We start from the raw sequence: 19,098 nt of genomic DNA, 5'->3' as shown, positions 1-19,098 counted from the left end.
GTTTTTTTTGGAATAATTATTTTTACATCTAGATCTTCAGAAGAGAAGATAATACATGTTGGCATATTTAGGGGATGTTTATCATTTGTTTCTTTCCTCTTCTCTTCCCTCCCTACCTCCCTGGGGTTTAGAGGGATTGCACTTTTCTCAGGGCTTAATATTTGGAATCTCAAATTGAGGTTAGAGATACAATAAGAAAACATTTCTCTAGATCTGATTTGTTCTGTTTCTAATTCTGATTATCTTTGTGGCAATTTGTTTTTGTAGGTAGGCAAGTTGCACACAGTGGAGCTAAAGCAAGTGTAGTTGATGGGACTCCCTTAGTTGCAGCACCCTCTTTAAATGCCACAACTGTAGTCACAACAGTTTATCAGGAGCCCATTATGAGCCAGGGAGCAGCCTTGAGTGGTGAACCTACAGCTCTGACCAAGGAAGAAGAAAAGAAACAGCCAGATGAGGAACCCATGGACATGGTAGTAGAAAAACAAGAAGAAACAGACCACAAGAATGACAATCAAATACTCACTGAAATTGTTGAAGCTAAAATGGCTGAGGAATTGAAACCAATGGACACAGATAAAGAGAGCATAGCTGAATCAAAATCCCCAGAGATGTCTATGCAGGAAGATTGCATTAGTGATATTGCCCCCATGCAGACTGATGAACAGACAAACAAGGAACAGTTTGTGCCAGGTCCCAATGAAAAGCCTCTGTATACTGTGGAACCAGTGACTTTGGAGGATTTGCAGTTGCTTGCTGACCTGTTCTACCTTCCTTATGAGCATGGACCCAAAGGAGCGCAGATGTTACGGGAATTCCAGTGGCTTCGAGCAAATAGCAGTGTTGTCAGTGTCAATTGCAAAGGAAAAGACTCTGAAAAAGTGAGTATGCTTGATTTATATCTGCTTCTCTAGCCTGGGTGCATCCCCATGCTGATGATATGACATCTTAAATGAATATATTGGTAACTAGCAGAAAATTGACCACATCTTAGAATATGCTTTGAAAGTGGTTTTGGATTCTGGTACATAGAGTTCCATAGTTTGACCTTATAGTGAAAAATGAAGGAAAGGCACAGTTGATTATTTCAGAAATACTTGTCAGTTTGGGGAGACACAGACTGTTATTGCTTGTCTAAAGAGTTTAAGCCCACATTTGCAACTATGTGGATGGAACTGGAGGGTATTATGCTAAGTGAAATTAGAGAAAGACAAAAGTCATATGACTTCACTCATGAGGACTTTAAGAGACAAAACAGATGAACATAAGGGAAGGGAAACAAAAATAATATAAAAACAGGGAGGAGGGCAAAACAGAAGAGACTCATAAATATGGAGGACAAACTGAGGGTTACTGGAGGGGTTGTGGGGGGGGGATGGGCTAAATGGGTAAGGAGCATTAAGGAATCTACTCCTGAAATAATTGTTTCACTATATGCTACCTAATTTGGATGTAAATTTTAAAAAATAAATAAATAAATAAAATAAAGAGTTTAAGCCCAGTGATCCTTTAATGTTTAGGATAAATTGCAGGGACCTGAAAATATAAGCAGTTTATTTTGTTATGCTTGCAGTTTTTGAGTCATATTTTTATTGATCCTCAATAGATTGAAGAATGGCGGTCACGAGCAGCCAAGTTTGAGGAGATGTGTGGACTGGTGATGGGAATGTTCACTCGACTCTCCAATTGTGCCAACAGGACAATCCTTTATGACATGTACTCCTATGTTTGGGATATCAAGAGTATAATGTCTATGGTGAAGTCTTTTGTACAGTGGTTAGGTAGGTACACCAGGAATAATCTCTTTTCCTTAGATATATTGTCCCTTAAAAATGAAGAAAAAAAAAAGATTATCCCACAGGGAGAAAAATATTTAGGGAATTGGTGAAATTCCAACTGTGTTTAAATTCTTTGCTTAGATTTCTTTCAAAGGTACAGCCGTTGTTGGCTGACTTGAGGTGCAAGTCTCAGTAAATACATCAAGCACATTGATTTTTCTCCCTTGGGCTAATTCAACATAAATATCTTGAAAATGTGTTAGAAAGTACTGACTTTAACTTGCTCTGACTGAATGCTTCCTGGATGGAATCCTGTATACCACTTTTATCCGATTTGGAGATGAGACACTATGAATTGTGACTGTGTAAGCTCTCTGCTGCTTGCTGGGTCTTGATAACGTTAATGCTGTGTTTAACAGAACAATTGCTGAAATGACCTAAAGGGCCTGGCAAGAGGAAGCCATCCTCCCAGCCCTGTGCGCATGCGAGCTTTAGTGATAAGGCTATTCTGGTGCTACTTGGTATTATTTCACATGGCTTTTTCTTTATTCCTCTACCAAGTAATTGGTTTTAGCAGGGGATGAAAATTGCAATCCCTTAAAAACTCCTTCATTAAATTAACTTATGTATGTTTCTTTTGAAAATTGATTTTTTTGGAAAATCTCAAACTTGGTAAAAAGCACCAGCATGGCCAAGTTTCTCCAGGGACCTCATTTCATTTCCAGGTTTTCAATCCAGCTATAAGGAATATGTAATGGATGTACATACAGCACACAGCAGGCAGCAAGGCTGACTGACATGTCATAGTTTTCATAGTAGTCACAAACACTGTGATGGGTTACCTGGTCTTGTTTGTGAAATAGATATGTGAAATACTGTGAGCTGAGATTAAGGAGTAGTAACAGTGAGATTTCTCACTTTCTGCCTACATACTTTTGTACTCTTAAATATTAATGATAGCTTTCCTGGGACACAGCTAATTATCAGCCAAATGTAGAGTGTCTGTTAATTTGAAAATATAGAACTTTGGGTTTCTATATATATATGTATAGCCCAACAGATAGAAGAATTTTTTTTACGTTTATTTTATTTTGAGAGCAAGCATGTACGCACTTGTGTGCACAAGGACAGGAGACAGGCAGAGAGAGAGGGAGAGAGAAAATCCTAAGCAGGCTCTGCGCTGTCAGCACGCAGCCCAATGTGCAGGGCTCGAACTCATGAACGTGAGATCATGACCTGAGCTGAAACCAAGAGTTGGACCCTTAACTGACTGAGCCATCCAGGCACCCCTAGAAGAGAGAATTTTGACCTATTGTTAAAAGGCTCCAAGACACCTCTTTTCTGTGATAGATATCTGCCTTTAGGCTCAGGAAATACCTCTACATTGGTTATTGGATGACAGTATTTGCTTTCCAGGCTTCTGGAAATTTATACCCCTTCTGGCCAAGGGGTTATAATTTCTCACAGAGATTTAAATCTTAAGTTTCCAACCTGAAATCTGGTTTCTTGGGCTTGGGAAAGTATCATTTAAAACATTTGATACTCCTCTTGTAATTCAAGAATTATTAAAAATTTAATTTTTGATTATGTACAGTATTTGTTTACTCTCAGATTTTACTTCTGTACTGTGCAATTATAGGAGCAGCTTTCCCAAATTGTGTAGGTAGCTATTGTACATCTCAAGTTCAGAGCATCTTAGAAATTTTAAATAATTATCTTGGCATGCACATAGCTTTACAAAAAGCTCACGACAAGTAGAGTATTTTAATGGATCTGTAGTGATATCAGGGAGTTACTGCTTAGAGCCCTTTGTTTTCCTCCTCTCTCCAGTCCAGCTGGCATTCAGTCCTTTAAAGAATGTGGCTATGCAGTACTTTTGATTACTAACGACTTCTATTATCTTCTTCCCCATTGTGTACAGATGGGAGAATCCTCAGCACAAGTGTCTACTACTATTGGATGGACAGCGGCAGATGTTCACAGCGCGTCATGATTAATTAGTTTAAATTGAAAGGTCTATCTGTGAGGTAGTTCAGTTTTAAGGGCAGTAGGCATGAACTGAAGTCACGTTTGCGCAGCGACTGAGGCATTAACCATGTTTTCATTTATACAGCTCTTCGTACATGCAGCTTTTTATTGTAATAGTTGGAAGTGCTAGTTATGTTGTAGTCTCAAAGTGGGGGGTAGGGGAAATTGGCTGATCTTAAAGTTTGAGAGTATAGTTTTTTCCTGCAGTGTAAATTTACACTGAGCTATGGAATGGGGCAGGTTCTCTTAGCCTAAATTTTGACCCTATTTCATATTTATTTTACAAATCTACATATTTATGTTTTCTTAAAATACCCCTACCCCTAAAAAATGACAAACTTGGATATAATCTCTTAATGGGCCTGAATTGTGAACAAAAAAATTGGTTTGCTTTGGGACTGTCTGACTAGCACACTATATATTGTACTGATGAGACTGTTAACTTGAACAGGAGGTAGAATGCTGTCTTCCAATGGAAAAGAACTATATTGCGCTGCTTTATCTTGTCAGAAGACTAGGCAGGTGATTTTGATTTGGCCTCCAAATATTTGCTTTTAACTATTTCTTGTTAGCTTCCTTTATTGCCTCTGAAGTTGGTTACGTGGTGATCTTAACGCTGACTTCTGGACCTCAAACCCTGTTACTCCATGCCTGTGTTCAGTGCACTGCAAAAATTATAATCGTCAATCAGAGGAGCCAGATACTACCATACTTTTAAGAAAAGTATGTCTTAGCTGTGGATAAATTAGGAGCATCAGTCGACTCTCCTTAGTGCTCAGAATTTGTCCGACTACCGTTACTATTAGCCAAGTCTAAATTGGATCGTCCTTGTTAGAAAAAATAAAGTTTTCATTGTGTTTTGATGTCAACTTACTGAACAATTTCTTTTGTTTATTCCGTTGACCTTAGTTTTCTGACAAGATTAATCCTCCCCTTCCCCTTTTCCCTTCCTGTACCCTTCCTCATAATGTAAAATGTGACTTCAGACAGGTTTAATTCCTTCATGGGCTGTGATAATAAAATGTCTCATTATCTGTCTCATTCATTTCACTTTCATAATTACTGTGATTTTACTACAGAGCAAACAGCTGGCTTGATTTTTATAGCTGTATCTAGGGAATATTACAGATTTGACCCAGACAAACTTGAGACTGGCTTTTCTTCCAATAATTAAAGAGTAGAACTCTTAAAGTGATTATTCATGAATCAAAGGAAAAAACATCAGTATTGAAATTCTATCACAAATTTAAAAAAACTATTATCACAGCCTTGTCCTGAAACCCTGGATTATTATTGTTAGAGAGTTATTTCCACAAAGTGTTTGTTAGTTTGTTGGACGTTTGAGACCCCAGGAAATCCCCTTTCTCGTAACGTTCTCCGCTTGGATCTGATCTCAACAGGGTGTCGTAGTCATTCTTCAGCACAGTTCTTAATTGGAGACCAAGAACCCTGGGCCTTTAGAGGTGGTCTAGCAGGAGAGTTCCAGGTATCAATATGAATTCACAACTGAATTGACATTTTCTTTGTTTTATGAGAAACCTTATGTTGCGCATCAGATGGCTGGAAGGATTGGTCTGCCGAAGGCTTTCTAGTCCCAAATTCAATTTAGTTACATAGCTGGATTTTAAATCAAATTTTCCTCCTCTTTCACAGTAATTTCTGAAGGAGATGCTGCCAATTCCCCCCGCGCCTGCGAAGCGCAGCGGCTCTAGGTATACACTTCACATTGTTTCTTTGCAGGTCGCACACCATTTTAATCTGCGCCCGCAATGCACAATGCGCGCATGCTTGTCTGCCAGTGGAAACTCCATGAGCAAAAAGGATGAATAATTACGCAAGTGAATGGTGAAAGGGCTTTTGGATACTTTCCCGATTATTTTACAAATAAAACTTATATTTGAAAGAACAGTCTGTTAATGAAAATTTGAACAAAATAAGAAACTTTTTTGGATTGGAATTTGTTCATGGACTTTTCAGGTGCTCTACTTTTCTCCCCCCAACAGGTGCTCTGCTGCGCACAGCAAACTGAAGCGCATTGCTTTGGGGATAAAGCGTCTCCTGGACAGATAACCCTCTTCAGACCAAACCTCTCCTCCTGACATTCTGTTCTGCCATCTTTTAGTACAGAGATGGTCTATATGAGATTGGTTTAAAAAAAGTAGATTTGTGATACTGGAATAGATTTTTTATTTTTTATTTATTTTTTTACTATAAGTTTAAATCCCCATTAATATGCCACTAAAGCTATGTAACTCCGTTTGGGTAATTTCTATTCAGAAGCACCCCCTTTCCCCAGCAAAGAGGTGTTTGTTTTAGTAAAGCATAGTACACCCCTCTTCTTTAGGTCTGCCTGCAGTAGCCAGTTAATGTTAAGTTGGTAATCTGCAGTGCACACCCATTTAAAGAAATGGATCTCTTCCCAACACTAATCCATCTCCTTTTGTTTCTTCCCACAGCGTTTGCTGCCAATTGATGGGGCAAATGATCTCTTTTTTCAACCACCCCCACTGACTCCTACCTCCAAAGTTTATACTATCAGACCATATTTTCCTAAAGATGAGGTAATTGTCTACCTACCAACTTGGTATATGGTTATGGTGCTCACAAGTTTCCTTTGAACTCCCTTGTTAAGAGAATCTGTTCGGTACTTTCAAATAGGAACTTTAGGTGGAGAAAGTTAACTGAAACATTGAACACGTGAAGGTTAATATTTAAGGGAGAATCTAATAAGGAGGTTAGACTCATAAACATTTTGAGCTAAGTCCCTTAAGTAAGTCCTCCTTTATGAAAATCAGCTGAAAGGTATTAGGGTGTGTCCAAGTGGTATGGTCCTTGGCTGATTTTCTCTAATATAATTAGTATTTTATAATTCCCAGTTGTGAAGTATCTACCGGCTGTTGACAGTCAGCTACAGGAAACAGCAAGCCTGTTTAAAGACCATTAACACGTTTAAAAATTTTTGGATGTATACAAAACTGAGAGGCTCAGCAGCATAGTTTGCAGCATTTTGAAGCTACTTCTTAACTGCCTAAAACCATCTCCTTTGAAACAATTCTCAGTGTTTACTATACCATGCTGTTTTCTACTGATTTTACAAGTACGATTCAATGAATAAATATTAAAGCAGAGGGGATATTTATGACAGGCCAGGCATTTTGTTACTCTGTCCTAGAAGTCCAGTCTGACTCACTGAGTCCTATTGTTAATTTCTGTTGCGATTTTTCTTGATGTGTTGCTTAACTAGATTATATTTTCAGGCTTCCGTGTACAAGATTTGCAGAGAAATGTATGACGATGGAGTGGGTTTACCTTTTCAAAGTCAGCCTGACCTTATTGGAGACAAGTATGTGATGAAGTGTTTGGATTTGTTGGATTTGGGAGTAACATTTCATAGCCACGTTTATCAGGTTAAGGGGAGGTGATGACTAGAAATAAAGTTTTCTAGAAATTCCACTTTAGTTACAATTAAATGTGAATATTTACATGTGTGTATTTTTTGGTTTTTTTCTTACACCAAATGTAGTTTCTGTAGGTTGCCATTCAAGTACGTTAAGGCCTTAACGTCACTGAAGTCTAAAATTTGGGGTTAAAAACTCATTCTACCCTCTTTTCTTCTGAGCAGGTTAGTAGGAGGGCTGCTTTCCCTTAGCCTGGATTACTGTTTTGTCCTAGAAGACGAAGATGGCATATGTGGTTATGCCTTGGGCACTGTAGATGTGACCCCCTTCATTAAAAAATGTAAAATTTCCTGGATCCCCTTCATGCAGGAGAAGTATACCAAGCCAAATGGTGACAAAGAACTCTCCGAGGCTGAGGTAATAGCAGGTTTAGAATTATACTACAGTAGTTTTAAAGTACTTACTAAGGTAAAGTAAGCAGAGATATCTTAAAATTTCAGTACTTTCAATAGGCGCTTGGGTGGCTCAGTCAATTGAGTGTCCAGCTCTTGATTTCAGCTCAGGTCATGGTCCCAAAGTCGTGGGATCCAGCCCCTTGTCAGGCTCCACACTGAGTATGGAGCCTGCTTAAGATTCTCTTTATCCCTCTGTTCCTCTTCCAGTTTTGTATGTGCGTGCTCTCTCATGCTGTCAAAAAAATGTCATTGCTTTCTAAATTCTCTACAGAAAAGAATTCTTACTTTTTTTTTTTTTCTTTAATAGTTTTATTTATTTTGAGAGACAGCACAAATGGGAGCGGGGCAGAGGGAAGGAGAGACAGAATTCCAAGCAGGTTCTGTGCTATCCGCAGAGCCCTGTGTGAGGCTTGAACTCCCGAACTGTGAGATCGTGACCTGAGCCGAGATCGAGTCAAATGCTTAACTGACTATGCCACCCAGGCACCCCTTTTATTAGTTACTCTTTTTTTTTTTTTTTTTGATGTTTATTTTTGAAAGAGAGAGTGAGTGTGAGCAGGGGAGGGACAGAGAGAGAGGGAGACAGAATCCGAAGCAGGCTCCAGGCTCTGAGCTGTCAGCACAAAGCCCAGTGCAGGACTTGAACTCACGAGCCGTGTGATCGTGACCTGAGCCAAAGTTGGACGTTTAACCAGCTGAGCTACCCAGGCACCCCATTACTTATTCTTAAGCGTGACATATTCCATTGTTTCCTCAGCATTAGTTTTTTATTATTTGGAAACATTGTTATGATAACTGCTCAAGTAAAAACAGAATATAGACAATTAAACAACCTTTTTTTTTTCCTACCCTGTTGTCAAGTACCCAAACTTAAATGGTCTCTTCTTTGGGTACTCAGGGCAAGTTAATTAAAATCTTTCATTTGCTTGGTTGTAGGGGGCTCACTTGCCTTCTCAGTAATGTATTTCTCATTGTAATAAAAAAAATAATAGAGGTGAGCTGCCCTGAGAGTCTGTTTGCAGATAGGAGTACTTCTTGTCATATGTCTGCCCTGTCCCAACTTCAGTGAATTTTTTGTATATAATTTATGATTATTTTCATCTGTGCATCAGCATATGCATTTTATTTTAGCATATGCATTTAAAAAAACAGTTCCTTCTTGATAATGTTTATGCCCAATAAATACTCGTAGAGATATATTTGGACTCTTTCATTTGTGACATGGCTTTTTTCTTCCATGTTGTTGTTCCTTTTAGCCTTTTCTGAAATTCTTCTCTCTCCCATACCAGTTTACTTATATTCTCTCTAGAGTTTCTTCCTATTTTTTACCTTCTCCTCTAGCCAGATGGCTGTGTAATAAGAGGCTGATGTGGAGTAGCCTCACTTACTTGTAATTACATAGATATTAACTACAGTGTGCTGGTGATTGAGCTGTTGATGCATTACTGTTTTATATTTGACAATTACAGTTTTCAGCATAGGAACATACAAAGAATGACCAGTGGGTCTACTGTAACCTCTTTTACATTCACATTTTTGTGTAAGCAATACAAACTTAAATTTTTTTTTAAATTTTGAATATTTTTAGATTTAACAAAGATAATACAAAATTCCTCTATTACCCCTCACCCATTTTTTACATTTGTCCAAGTCTTAAGAAACCAGCTTTGGTGCAGTACTATAAACTCCACACTTTATTCACTTGTTTTTCCATTAATGTCCTTTTCTGTTCCAGGATCGAATTCAGAATACACATTACATTCAGACAAATGGTTTTAAAAGTGAAAATGCTTCGGCTAGAATTATAAGCTAATTAATTCTTTATGTGATAAGTACATAATGACTGGAAGAGTTACTGAATGTGGCTTTCCTTTTCCTATTGCTGGTTTCTGTAGTTGGGATATAGATGTATAATGAGTTACTGAAAATCAAGAGATTCTTTCAAATTTTTACAGAAAATAATGTTGAGTTTCCATGAAGAGCAGGAAGTGTTGCCAGAAACTTTCCTTGCCAACTTCCCTTCTCTGATAAAGATGGATATTCATAAAAAAGTAACTGACCCAAGTGTAGCCAAAAGCATGATGGCTTGCCTCCTGTCTTCACTGAAGGCTAATGGTGAGTACATATTCGTGTAGTTGCTGGTGTTTGGGCTAGGTGGAGACAGGATAGAAAGAAATGAATTACACTGAACTCTCATTCCCTTCCCCACCATGTATGGTTTGGCTTCTGAATAATTAGTGGTATAAGAATTGCATGTATATTAATCATTGGAAAATGTTGATCTTTTATACTATGAATGCTTATTTTGAGCCCCATTTAAATGAGAAGTGAATACATGAGGTTAAATTTATTTTGCCAGGAGACTCACTGTGATAATTAGAAATTAAATGAACCCTCAAAAGAAGCTTCATTTAGGAATACACAGTTGATGGGCTCCTGGGTGGCTCTCTCAGTTAAGCGTCCAACTCTTGATCTCAGCTCAGGTCTTGATCCTAGGATTGTGAATTCAAGCCCAGTGCTGGGCTCCACACTGGGTATGAAGCCTACTTTAAAAAAAAAAAGGAATGCAGAGTTGCCTTTTTTTAAAAGTTTATTTTGAGAGAGCATACAAGTGAGCGGGTTAGGGGTAGAGAGAGGGAGAGAGGGAGAGAGGATCCCAAGCAGGCTCCGTACTCTCAGTGTGGAGACCGACCTGGGGCTGTATGTCAAAAACTGAGATTATCACCTGAGCTGAAATAGGACGCTTCACCGACTAAGCCACACAGGTGCCCCAAGTTGACAAATTGTTTTGAGTGTTCTCTAAACTCAGCCTACAGAAATAATTTTGCTTTATATTCGTGGTATGAAAATTTTTTCTGTAAATGTCTAGGTAATAAATACACTCCAGTGGCCACATACAGATTTTAATTACATATTCTTTTTTTAATTAAGTTCCATACATTAATTTTTTTTGAAAAAAATTTTTAGAGAGAGTGTGAGCAGGGGAGGAGTGGTTGGGCGGGGGGCGGGGGGTGAGACACAGAATCCAAAGCAGGCTCCAGGCTCTGAGGTATCAGCACAGACCCCCATGCGGGGCTCGAACCCACAAACTGTGAGATTGTGACCGGAGCCGAAGTCAGACACACTCAGCTGACTGAGCCACCCAGGTGCCCCCCACCATACATTAATTTTTTTAATGTTTATTTATTTAGAGGGAGAGTGCAAGCATGGGGGTGGGGCAGAGAGAGAGGGAGAGAGAATCCAAAGCAGTATCCGTGTTGTCAGCACAGAGCTTGACTCAGGGCTTGAACTCAGAAACAGATCATGACCTGAGCTCAGATCAAGAGCCAGATGCTCAACCGACTGAGTCACCCAGGTGCTCCTAATTTATTTTTTTTTTAGGGTAAGCTCTATGCCCATTGTGGGGCTTAAACTAACCACCCTAAGATCAAGAGTCGCATGCTGTACGTAGTGAGCCAACCAGTTGCTCCTACATACTTTTTTTTTTTTACACAGCCTTTAAAAAATGTAAAAAACTATTTTTAGCCCTTGGACAGTACAAAAATGGGCAGCTTGTTTGAGACCTCTTTAGAGGGTTGTTGTTACTTGGGAGTGCACTTAACTGTTACATCTTTGTATCATTTGAGTCAGTGGTATCCCTCTTGTGGAATAATTTAAACAACTCTTTGAAGATAGTATAATTCTTAGTGTTGTGCTTAGAACTGAATCATGCAGGTATAGGAGGTATGTCTTAGAATGTACAACATATTCTGGTTATATTGGCTTGTGACATAAACTGGAATGGCCTTTGCCCTGTGGGCTCTTCAAAGGTACTTTGTATTAAAACATTAAACAGAGGTATTTTTTGCATTGAGGTTTCTTACATCCTCTTCCCCAAAAGATTTTCTGGGGAAGAGTTTCACTGAATTTTTTTTTTTATTTGCCAGTAATATTTTATTTTTATTTTTATTTTTATTATTTTATTATTTATTAGAATACTTATTATTTTTATTTTTTTAATTTAATTTTTTTATTTTTCAAAATTTACATCCAAATTAGGTAGCATATAGTGAAACAATGATTTCAGGAGTAGATACCCATTTAGCCCATCCCCCCTCCCACAACACCTCCAGTAACCCTAAGTTTGTTCTCCATATTTATGAGTCTCTTTTGTTTTGTCCCCCTCTCTGTTTTTATATTATTTTTGTTTCCCTTCCCTTACGTTCATCTGTTTTGTCTCTTAAAGTCCTCATATGAGTGAAGTCATATGATTTTTGTCTTTCTCTGACTGGCTAATTTCACTTAGCATAATACCCTCCAGTTCCATCCACGTAGTTGCAAATGGCTTCACTGAGTTTTTTTAATGGAGGTATTTTTGAGAATTAAGAACTGTATATATTTAAGGTGTACAGTTTGATGATTTGAAATAATTGTAATTACCACATTCAAGCCAGTTAATATATCCGTCATTTAAGATAGTTGCCGCTGCAGTATTCAGTATTGATGAATACTAATATTCATTGAATATTCATATGAATTTTAAAAATTGTGGTATGAAATTTAGGGACTGGTATAGATAAGCTCTTACTGTCACCTATTTGAAATATATTAAAGATTCATGACAACTCCTATCCATAATTCCAGTTGACATTTACATTTTGAATATTTGTTTCATTTCTAGGCTCCCGGGGGGCTTTCTGTGAAGTGAGACCAGATGATAAAAGAATTCTGGAATTTTACAGCAAGTTAGGCTGTTTTGAAATTGCAAAAATGGAAGGATTTCCAAAGGATGTGGTTATACTTGGTCGGAGCCTGTGAAATTTGTTGGCACTATGAACTGTCCGAAAGTCTCTGAACTTCACTTGGTCGGTGGTGGTTGGGGTCTTCATACAGTTCAGCCTCTGGAATGGCAAAATTAATCAGCCAATTTGGATTGGAAACGAAGACTATGTAAAACTCACCCATCACACTTTGAGATTACTCACTGGTTGGAAGGTTGTATTGATGCAAATCCTGTCTGAAACAGTTGTGGGCCTCCTTTGTGGGGCTTGTGTTAGGTGCCAAGACCTCTTACATGGGCTTATAGGGAGGGGGTCTTCAATAAATGTAGTCAGCACTGTGTTCTGCATCCAGCGTGGTTGCATTTCTCACCTAAGAGTAATTAGAATCATTTGTCATCCTCCTTGATTTATTGGATGAAAAATGTCTTTCATTCTTTGGAGACATGGCAGAGATGAGAAAGATTTAGTGGGTTTCAGAGGCTTCAGGGTAGAGATTCCAAGTGGGATGGTTGTGGCATAGTTTAAGCTGAGTAAATGATTTTAATTTGGGGCAGTTTTTCTGCTCTTTGTAAAGCCATGGCCAGTTGTCTCTTGTAGTGACCATTGGTTCAGGCATGTTGTGCTTTGTAGGGACAAATGTGCATTTGTTTGTGGCAAAAGCCTAAAAATGGCAGACTTGTAAATTTTTTTGTATATAAACTAGCTGTAACCTGAGTATCCTTTGTGTTCACTGTTTTTGTAATTTTTTTCCTTTTGAAAATGAAAGGGTGTGTGGTTCAGGATGGCACTTTGAATAATGTAAATCAGTGGAAGATGGATTTTCTTTACTTTTGTCTTTTTTTTTTTTTTTTTTAAAGAAGTTTTATTGTTTTTAAAGTGCCTCCCACCTAGGGCTAGGCCATGACCACTTTGGGTATGAGAGTCTAATTTCATGGGACTCAGTCTTGCAAAGTGCAGTCACTTCTGGAAATTAACCTCAATGCAGGTCAGCATGTGAAATGTTAGTTTTGACATCAAGTAGGGTTCAGGGACTTACTGGTCCCATTTGCCCGGAGATCAGTTGTCCTTTAATTTCAAGATCTGTTACAACTGGTTTTATTAAATCAGAGTCTTTAATTGCATGTTTGTATCTAATTTTTTTAAAAAAATGAGCACACTTTAACCAATGACTTAAGGTTACCCTTTTCTTTTTCCTTTAACCAGATTCTGAAAGCTTCATGTATTTTAATTTAGATTTGGTGTTTTTAGGGGTTCTGAGCATGAGGTTAACAGGTAATCTCTGCAGGATTCATTTTTTTCATCATGGATTCCTAACAGTATTTTGTTATCTTGCTTCCCTGCAGTTTTGTTATCAGCTGTTTTACTTTGAGCTGAGGTGGGAGGGGCAAGGAAAAGGCATCTTCCTTCAGGAAGAAATTCCATCAGTTTGGGCTTTGAATCTTAAAGCATTGTGCCTAGTGGTACCTCGTGACTTTCAACCAGGGCCTGTGAGTGGGCACTGAGTTGGTAAGATGAATGGAGAGGAGGAAGGAGGCCTCTTTATTTTCAGGGTAGAAACCTTTAACTGATAGAAGACCTAAGAAGGCTAAGGGGAAGGGAAGAGCTCTACAAGATGCTGTATAAAACAGTTTAAGGTCACTTGGTTTTCTCTTTAAGTACATTTTGTACTCTAGTGGACAATTCTAGCATTTATTTGGAGGATTTCAGTGTCAATCTATGGAATCAGGATTTTTAGCAAGTTTGCTTGTGGTTTTATCTTGGCTTATAATAATCATTTTGGCTGGTCTGGTCACAGATGCTAACCATGAAACAGATGTCCAGGCCTGTACCTTCATCATTCTAGGATGGTAAAGTGCTATGCTCTCTTCTATGGTTATGAATATTTATTAAGGTTGGAATGACATTTCATTGATTGTTCAGATCACAGCTCAGTTCCTGTAGAAAACGAACTGTAAAACTATCTGAAGACCATGCAAGAGGCAAAATAAAACTTGAAGTGAATGTGTGTGGTGGTGTACTGTGTAAACCTACTTCCTGTTTCTGCTCTGTACCTTTTCTCATGCCTTTCATGTCTCACAAGCATCTTCCATAGCCGTTCACGTTGGGGGATGCACCTTCCTATTCCCGTCTCCAGTAAAAGACTTCCTTCCAGATTTTCTTCATGGCAAGGTAAAAAAGGAAGACTAGTTCTTGGCCAAGCCACCCTCCTCCCACAGTTATGCCCTGGGTGGGAGTTAGGGCCTCTAGTTTGAATGCGTTCCCTCCCATCTAGTAGGATAAGGAACACACTTTGCCTGATTGGCCAAAAGGTGAGAGGTGGGGGTGGGGGAGTTGCCCAAATTATGGGACATACTACTCTTAAGGTGGAAGGGTGTTCTGGGCTGCAATTATAAGCTTCAAAGTACGTTTGCCAGAAGTAGCCGCTAGCTGCACATTGAAGCTAACATCCTTTCCTAGCAAGCGCCGGCCTCCAACCAGCATATTAAGCTCAATAAAGAGAAGCCTTCTAGATAGTGAACTTCTCTGGTCGTTAAGAGCAGGAAGCATAGACGCATATTGGAAAGAGGGCCGAGTGGTTCCATGGTTCCAGTAGAAAATAAACCCATGGGCAAAAAGTCTTCCTTCAGGAGCCTCAGCTCTCTTGGAGGAAAGGCAAGGCAAGTAGCGTATTTCCTTTGCTTTTATGAGGAAAACGCTGCCTTGGAACTCGCCTTTACTAGCGGAATTGGAAAGGTTTCTGTTTTTGTATCTATTCTCCCTTTGACGAAAACTTGCCCTGGATTGGGGGAGTGGAGACAGTAGAGGGTGCGAGGAGCTAGAGAAAATGGAGGCAGGAGCCGCCCTCAGAGAGCCGTGGTCATGGAAGTGCGGAAGGACATTAACATTAAGAAATCCGGAGCGCCTGGGTGGCGCAGTCGGTTAAGCGTCCGACTTCAGCCAGGTCACGATCTCGCGGTCCGTGAGTTCGAGCCCCGCGGCAGGCTCTGGGCTGATGGCTCGGAGCCTGGAGCCTGTTTCCGATTCTGTGTCTCCCTCTCTCTCTGCCCCTCCCCCGTTCATGCTCTGTCTCTCTCTGTCCCAAAAATAAATAAAAACGTTGAAGAAAAAAAAAATTAAAAAAAAAAAAAAAAAAAGAAATCCATGCTTCTCTGACCCTTCCATGCAGTCCCGACACACAGGTTTGACCAGAGGCCACCGGCCCCCGGGGGAGAAAGCCCTAGGTCCGGTCGCGCCTCGTCCCTCCTCTCAAGTGCCAGCGGCTCCTTTAATGGGCGGGGCCGGAACACGCTGCGAGTCCCTCGCTTTATACGTGTCGGGGGGCGGGGCTTCCAGACGGCCCTAGCAGCATGGCCGCCGGCGCCGCCGCCGCTTTAGCGTTCCTGAGTCAGGAGAGCCGAGTCCGGGCCGGGGGGGTCGGGGGTCTGCGGGTCCCGGCTCCGGTCACTATGGACAGTTTTTTCTTCGGTATTGAGGAAAGGAGGGGATGAGGGTGGTGCTAGGGCGGTCAGGGGCAGAACAGGAATGCAGATGAGTACACGACGTGGGTTGAGGCGGAGGGGGCCCCGTGCGCGGCAGACCAAGCGGGAGGGGGTGGCGCGACCGCTGTCCCAGATGTGCCGGGCGGAGCCCAGGACAGAGCACCCCTGGTGTTCCTGAGAAGTGGGTGCGTAAATGGCCGGTCACACCATGGCTGCACGTGACAGAGGTTTGGTGGAACGCCCCCCACGCACACTCAGGCACGTTCACACTGTTCCCTCTTCCAGGCTGTGAGCTCTCCGGCCACACCCGCTCTTTCACCTTCAAGGTAGAGGAAGAGGATGAATCGGAGCATGTGCTGGCGTTGACCATGGTGAGGGGCGGGGAAAGGTGGTGGTGGTGAATCGCTGGACCTGAGCAGGCAACTCGGGGGGCCTCCAACCGCCCCCCCCCAATCCCTTTACTGGGAGTTCCCTCCTCTGCCTAACTCCCACATGGGCAGCTTTCCTGGCTGAGTGATCCAGGGACCACTGGGGTGGGGCAAATTATAGGGTCGATGCCTCCGCAAGGATTGTGGTGTCAATCCTTGCTTGGGGAGACCCCAGGGTTCTGTGTACTCTTCCCAGCTCTGCCTCACCGAGGGGGCCAAAGATGAGTGTAATGTGGTAGAAGTCGTGGCCAGGAATCATGACCATCAGGAGATTGCAGTCCCTGTGGCCAATCTCAAGTTGTCCTGCCAACCCATGGTGAGTTCTCAGGCATATGTTGAGGTGGTGGTGGCGGTGCTGGTGGTGGTGGTAGTGATAGTGGTGGTTGTTAGGAATTGAGGACCCAAGGACACAAGATGGGATGGGCCAGGCCTTCATCCTTGTCTTTCTTCCAGCTCAGTTTGGATGACTTCCAGCTCCAGCCACCTGTAACCTTCCGCCTGAAGTCAGGTTCTGGCCCTGTGCGCATCACTGGGAGGCACCAGATTGGTGAGTCTTTTCCTTTGTCTAGTGGGTTCTGCCATCGAGTTTCTCTTCCCACCGCCGCCCTCTACACTCCTGCCCCATCCTATCCTTATCTCCTAGTGGAGCTTCCATACAGACTATGTGTGATGTATCCTCTACTTTTTGTCCTACTTAAGCCTACCTCCTGCATGAAACCTGTCTCAGCTTCTCCACCTGCACTAACGTGGTCTTCTTTGGCTCTTTGTCATCTCTCATTTAGTATCTGAGGTTCTTCCCACCTAGACCATAAGCTCTGGGAGATCAGGATCCCTGGCACCACAGGGCATGAATAAATGACATGTGGTATGAAGGGGGTCTGGCTTTAACCTCCTCCTCTTTTACTGCTTATGTATCCACCAGTTACTATAAGCAATGACGTTTCTGAGGAAGAAGAGAGTGAAGAAGGGAGTGAGGAGGAGGAAGCTGAGTTGTGCCCCATCCTACCTGCCAAGAAGCAGAGGGGCAGGCCCTAGCCTTGGTGAGTGGGGAGAGGGGTGTCCAGCAAGGTCTGGGATGGGGCAGGAGGAGCATGTGAACACAGCCTTGATGTTGACCCCTTGTTTGCTCTCCCTCAGGTCAGCTAGCTGCCTGCTACGTGTGCCATGCACTATGTTCCTGTACAAGTTTCAAGAAATTTAAATGTGTCTTCTCCGTTGAAGAGGAGGGATGGATGGGTGGGTGGGTGGGGTCTTGGGCTGGTGCTTGGAGAGAGGGTGGTCCTATTCTTCATAAGGGCCCTGGTGTTTCTCTAATCTTATGCCATATCTGGGGCTTCCCTTTTCGCCAGGAGTGGGAGGAACTCTGAACTTCTCTCCTGACCCTCTCTCCCCACTTGCCTGTGAGATTGGAGGTCAGCATCTGAAGCTCAGGACTACACATTTTTAATACTTTTTACATTTTTGGATAAAGGCTGTAATAAAGTGATGTGGAGGTTTTTTTGCAACTCATTTGTGTGGCTTCTTTACCTGCTGGGTTGGCATTCCCCTAGGGGCCACCAGGTGGCACTGTGGCAGCACCGAGGGTGGCCCTGGGCCTGGGGAGGGTGAGGAAATGTGGGATCCTGCTATCCCTAGGACCCCAGGGGCCAGGCAAGGCCTGGGCCCCAACTGCCTTACTAAAAGAGGACCTCCCAACACCAAGCCCATTCTCAGTCCCTACAGGTGGGGGAGGGCCATCCCAGGAGGTTATCAGCATCCAAACAAGGGGCCTGGGCCTCTGTCAGCACTCAGGCTGATGGGCAGGGGGCAGATAAAGGGGCTTAAGCAGTCCAAGGAATGTGCATCCCTAGCCCCATGAGGGGGCTCAGGCCCTGAGAGGGCCTGTGAGGGGAAAGGCAGAGGCTAGTCTTTGCTCCTCCTTCCAGTCTTTCAGGCTGTCTCTGAGCTGGTCTGGGCCCTTAGAAACCTGATTCCAGGGGCCAGATGGAGGGGACTGGCCAGATTGGGTGACAGGGAAACCAGAATCCGGGTGGCCTGGCATATGGGGGCAGAGAGGGTCCCCTGGGATTCAACCTCCTGGGCTAAGGGGTTCCTGACCCCCAGCACACCGCCTGGTGTGGGGAATCTCTGGTGCCTGTAATCAGGTGTTCTGGGGTGTGGGTGCTGCTATGCCAGGAAGAGAAAGGGAAGTACCTGGTGTGAGCATTAGTGTGTATGTGACCAACTCTGAGGTCAGCAGTTCAGCAGCTATGTTGATGTGGGAGGGGGGCAGTATTTCAATGTCCCACAAACAAACAAACAAACATACAAACAAACAAACTCCTGAGACAGCCTGGGGCCAGACATGCTGAGGATGGACAGAGTACAGTGCCTGGTGGGATGGTGGGGCCAGGTCCACTCCCTCCCACACTGGCTGTTGGGCAAATGAGTGAACAAGTGGGAGGGATCTCTAGATAACCCGAAGGGGCTGGTACTGGGGCAGGTAAGGTAAACTTTGGAGAGACTGTCGCACAACACGGAAAAGCATCCCTGCTTCACATCCTTGGAGTAGGTTTCCCCACTCCTCCTGGTGAGAAGCTGAGGTTCAAGCTCTAACCTCCCTTTTTCTTCAAGTTAAGGATAAAAGAAGATGATTTCTCTCTGGGTTGCAGTGGTCAGGGTCGTAGGCCCCTTTCTCCTCTCCAGGACGACTGAGGTGCTTCCATCAGGAACCAGTGTAGCGTGGTGGGGGAAGTCAGGCTCGAGACCTTTCACCTTTCTGTGGTCGTGAGG

At 42.3% G+C, this 19,098-nt stretch overlaps 2 protein-coding genes across 3 annotated transcripts in view; both read left to right on the top strand.

Annotated features, from left to right (window-relative positions):
• Positions 1–14,420, top strand: part of OGA (O-GlcNAcase) — a 29,434-nt gene extending 15,014 nt beyond the window's left edge. For both annotated transcript variants that reach the window (XM_047073335.1, XM_047073334.1), the window contains 8 exons: positions 268–881; positions 1,607–1,781; positions 5,207–5,292; positions 6,263–6,367; positions 7,064–7,149; positions 7,429–7,621; positions 9,615–9,774; positions 12,320–14,420. In XM_047073335.1, coding sequence (XP_046929291.1) covers positions 268–881; positions 1,607–1,781; positions 5,207–5,292; positions 6,263–6,367; positions 7,064–7,149; positions 7,429–7,621; positions 9,615–9,774; positions 12,320–12,456 — 1,556 coding nt within the window. In that variant the 3' untranslated portion in view covers positions 12,457–14,420. The remainder of the gene's footprint in view (positions 1–267; positions 882–1,606; positions 1,782–5,206; positions 5,293–6,262; positions 6,368–7,063; positions 7,150–7,428; positions 7,622–9,614; positions 9,775–12,319) is intronic.
• Positions 14,421–15,557: 1,137 nt separating this feature from the next.
• On the top strand, positions 15,558–17,561 carry NPM3 (nucleophosmin/nucleoplasmin 3). The gene is made up of 6 exons (XM_047073336.1): positions 15,558–15,884; positions 16,184–16,269; positions 16,523–16,642; positions 16,780–16,873; positions 17,249–17,366; positions 17,464–17,561. The coding sequence occupies exons 1-5, from the start codon at positions 15,767–15,769 to the stop codon at positions 17,359–17,361; spliced, it is 531 nt and encodes a 176-aa protein (XP_046929292.1). The 5' UTR covers positions 15,558–15,766; the 3' UTR covers positions 17,362–17,366; positions 17,464–17,561.
• Positions 17,562–19,098: the final 1,537 nt, after the last annotated feature.

This window comes from Lynx rufus, unplaced genomic scaffold (assembly GCF_022079265.1).
Source record: "Lynx rufus isolate CCGP_SWC_20201006 ecotype Redwood Valley unplaced genomic scaffold, mLynRuf1.p SCAF_11, whole genome shotgun sequence".
NCBI lineage: Eukaryota > Metazoa > Chordata > Mammalia > Carnivora > Felidae > Lynx > Lynx rufus.
The sequence above is the reverse complement of the archived record's forward strand: the minus strand, read 5'-3'. Positions and strand labels throughout refer to the sequence as shown.

Coding starts and splice junctions, on each gene's coding strand:
- NPM3 (XM_047073336.1), top strand. CDS start 15,767: ATGGCCGCCGGCGCCGCCGCCGCTTTAGCGTTCCTGAGTCAGGAGAGC. Junction 15,885..16,183: donor TATGGACAGTTTTTTCTTCG/GTATTGAGGAAA, acceptor TCCCTCTTCCAG/GCTGTGAGCTCTCCGGCCAC. Junction 16,270..16,522: donor ATGTGCTGGCGTTGACCATG/GTGAGGGGCGGG, acceptor TACTCTTCCCAG/CTCTGCCTCACCGAGGGGGC.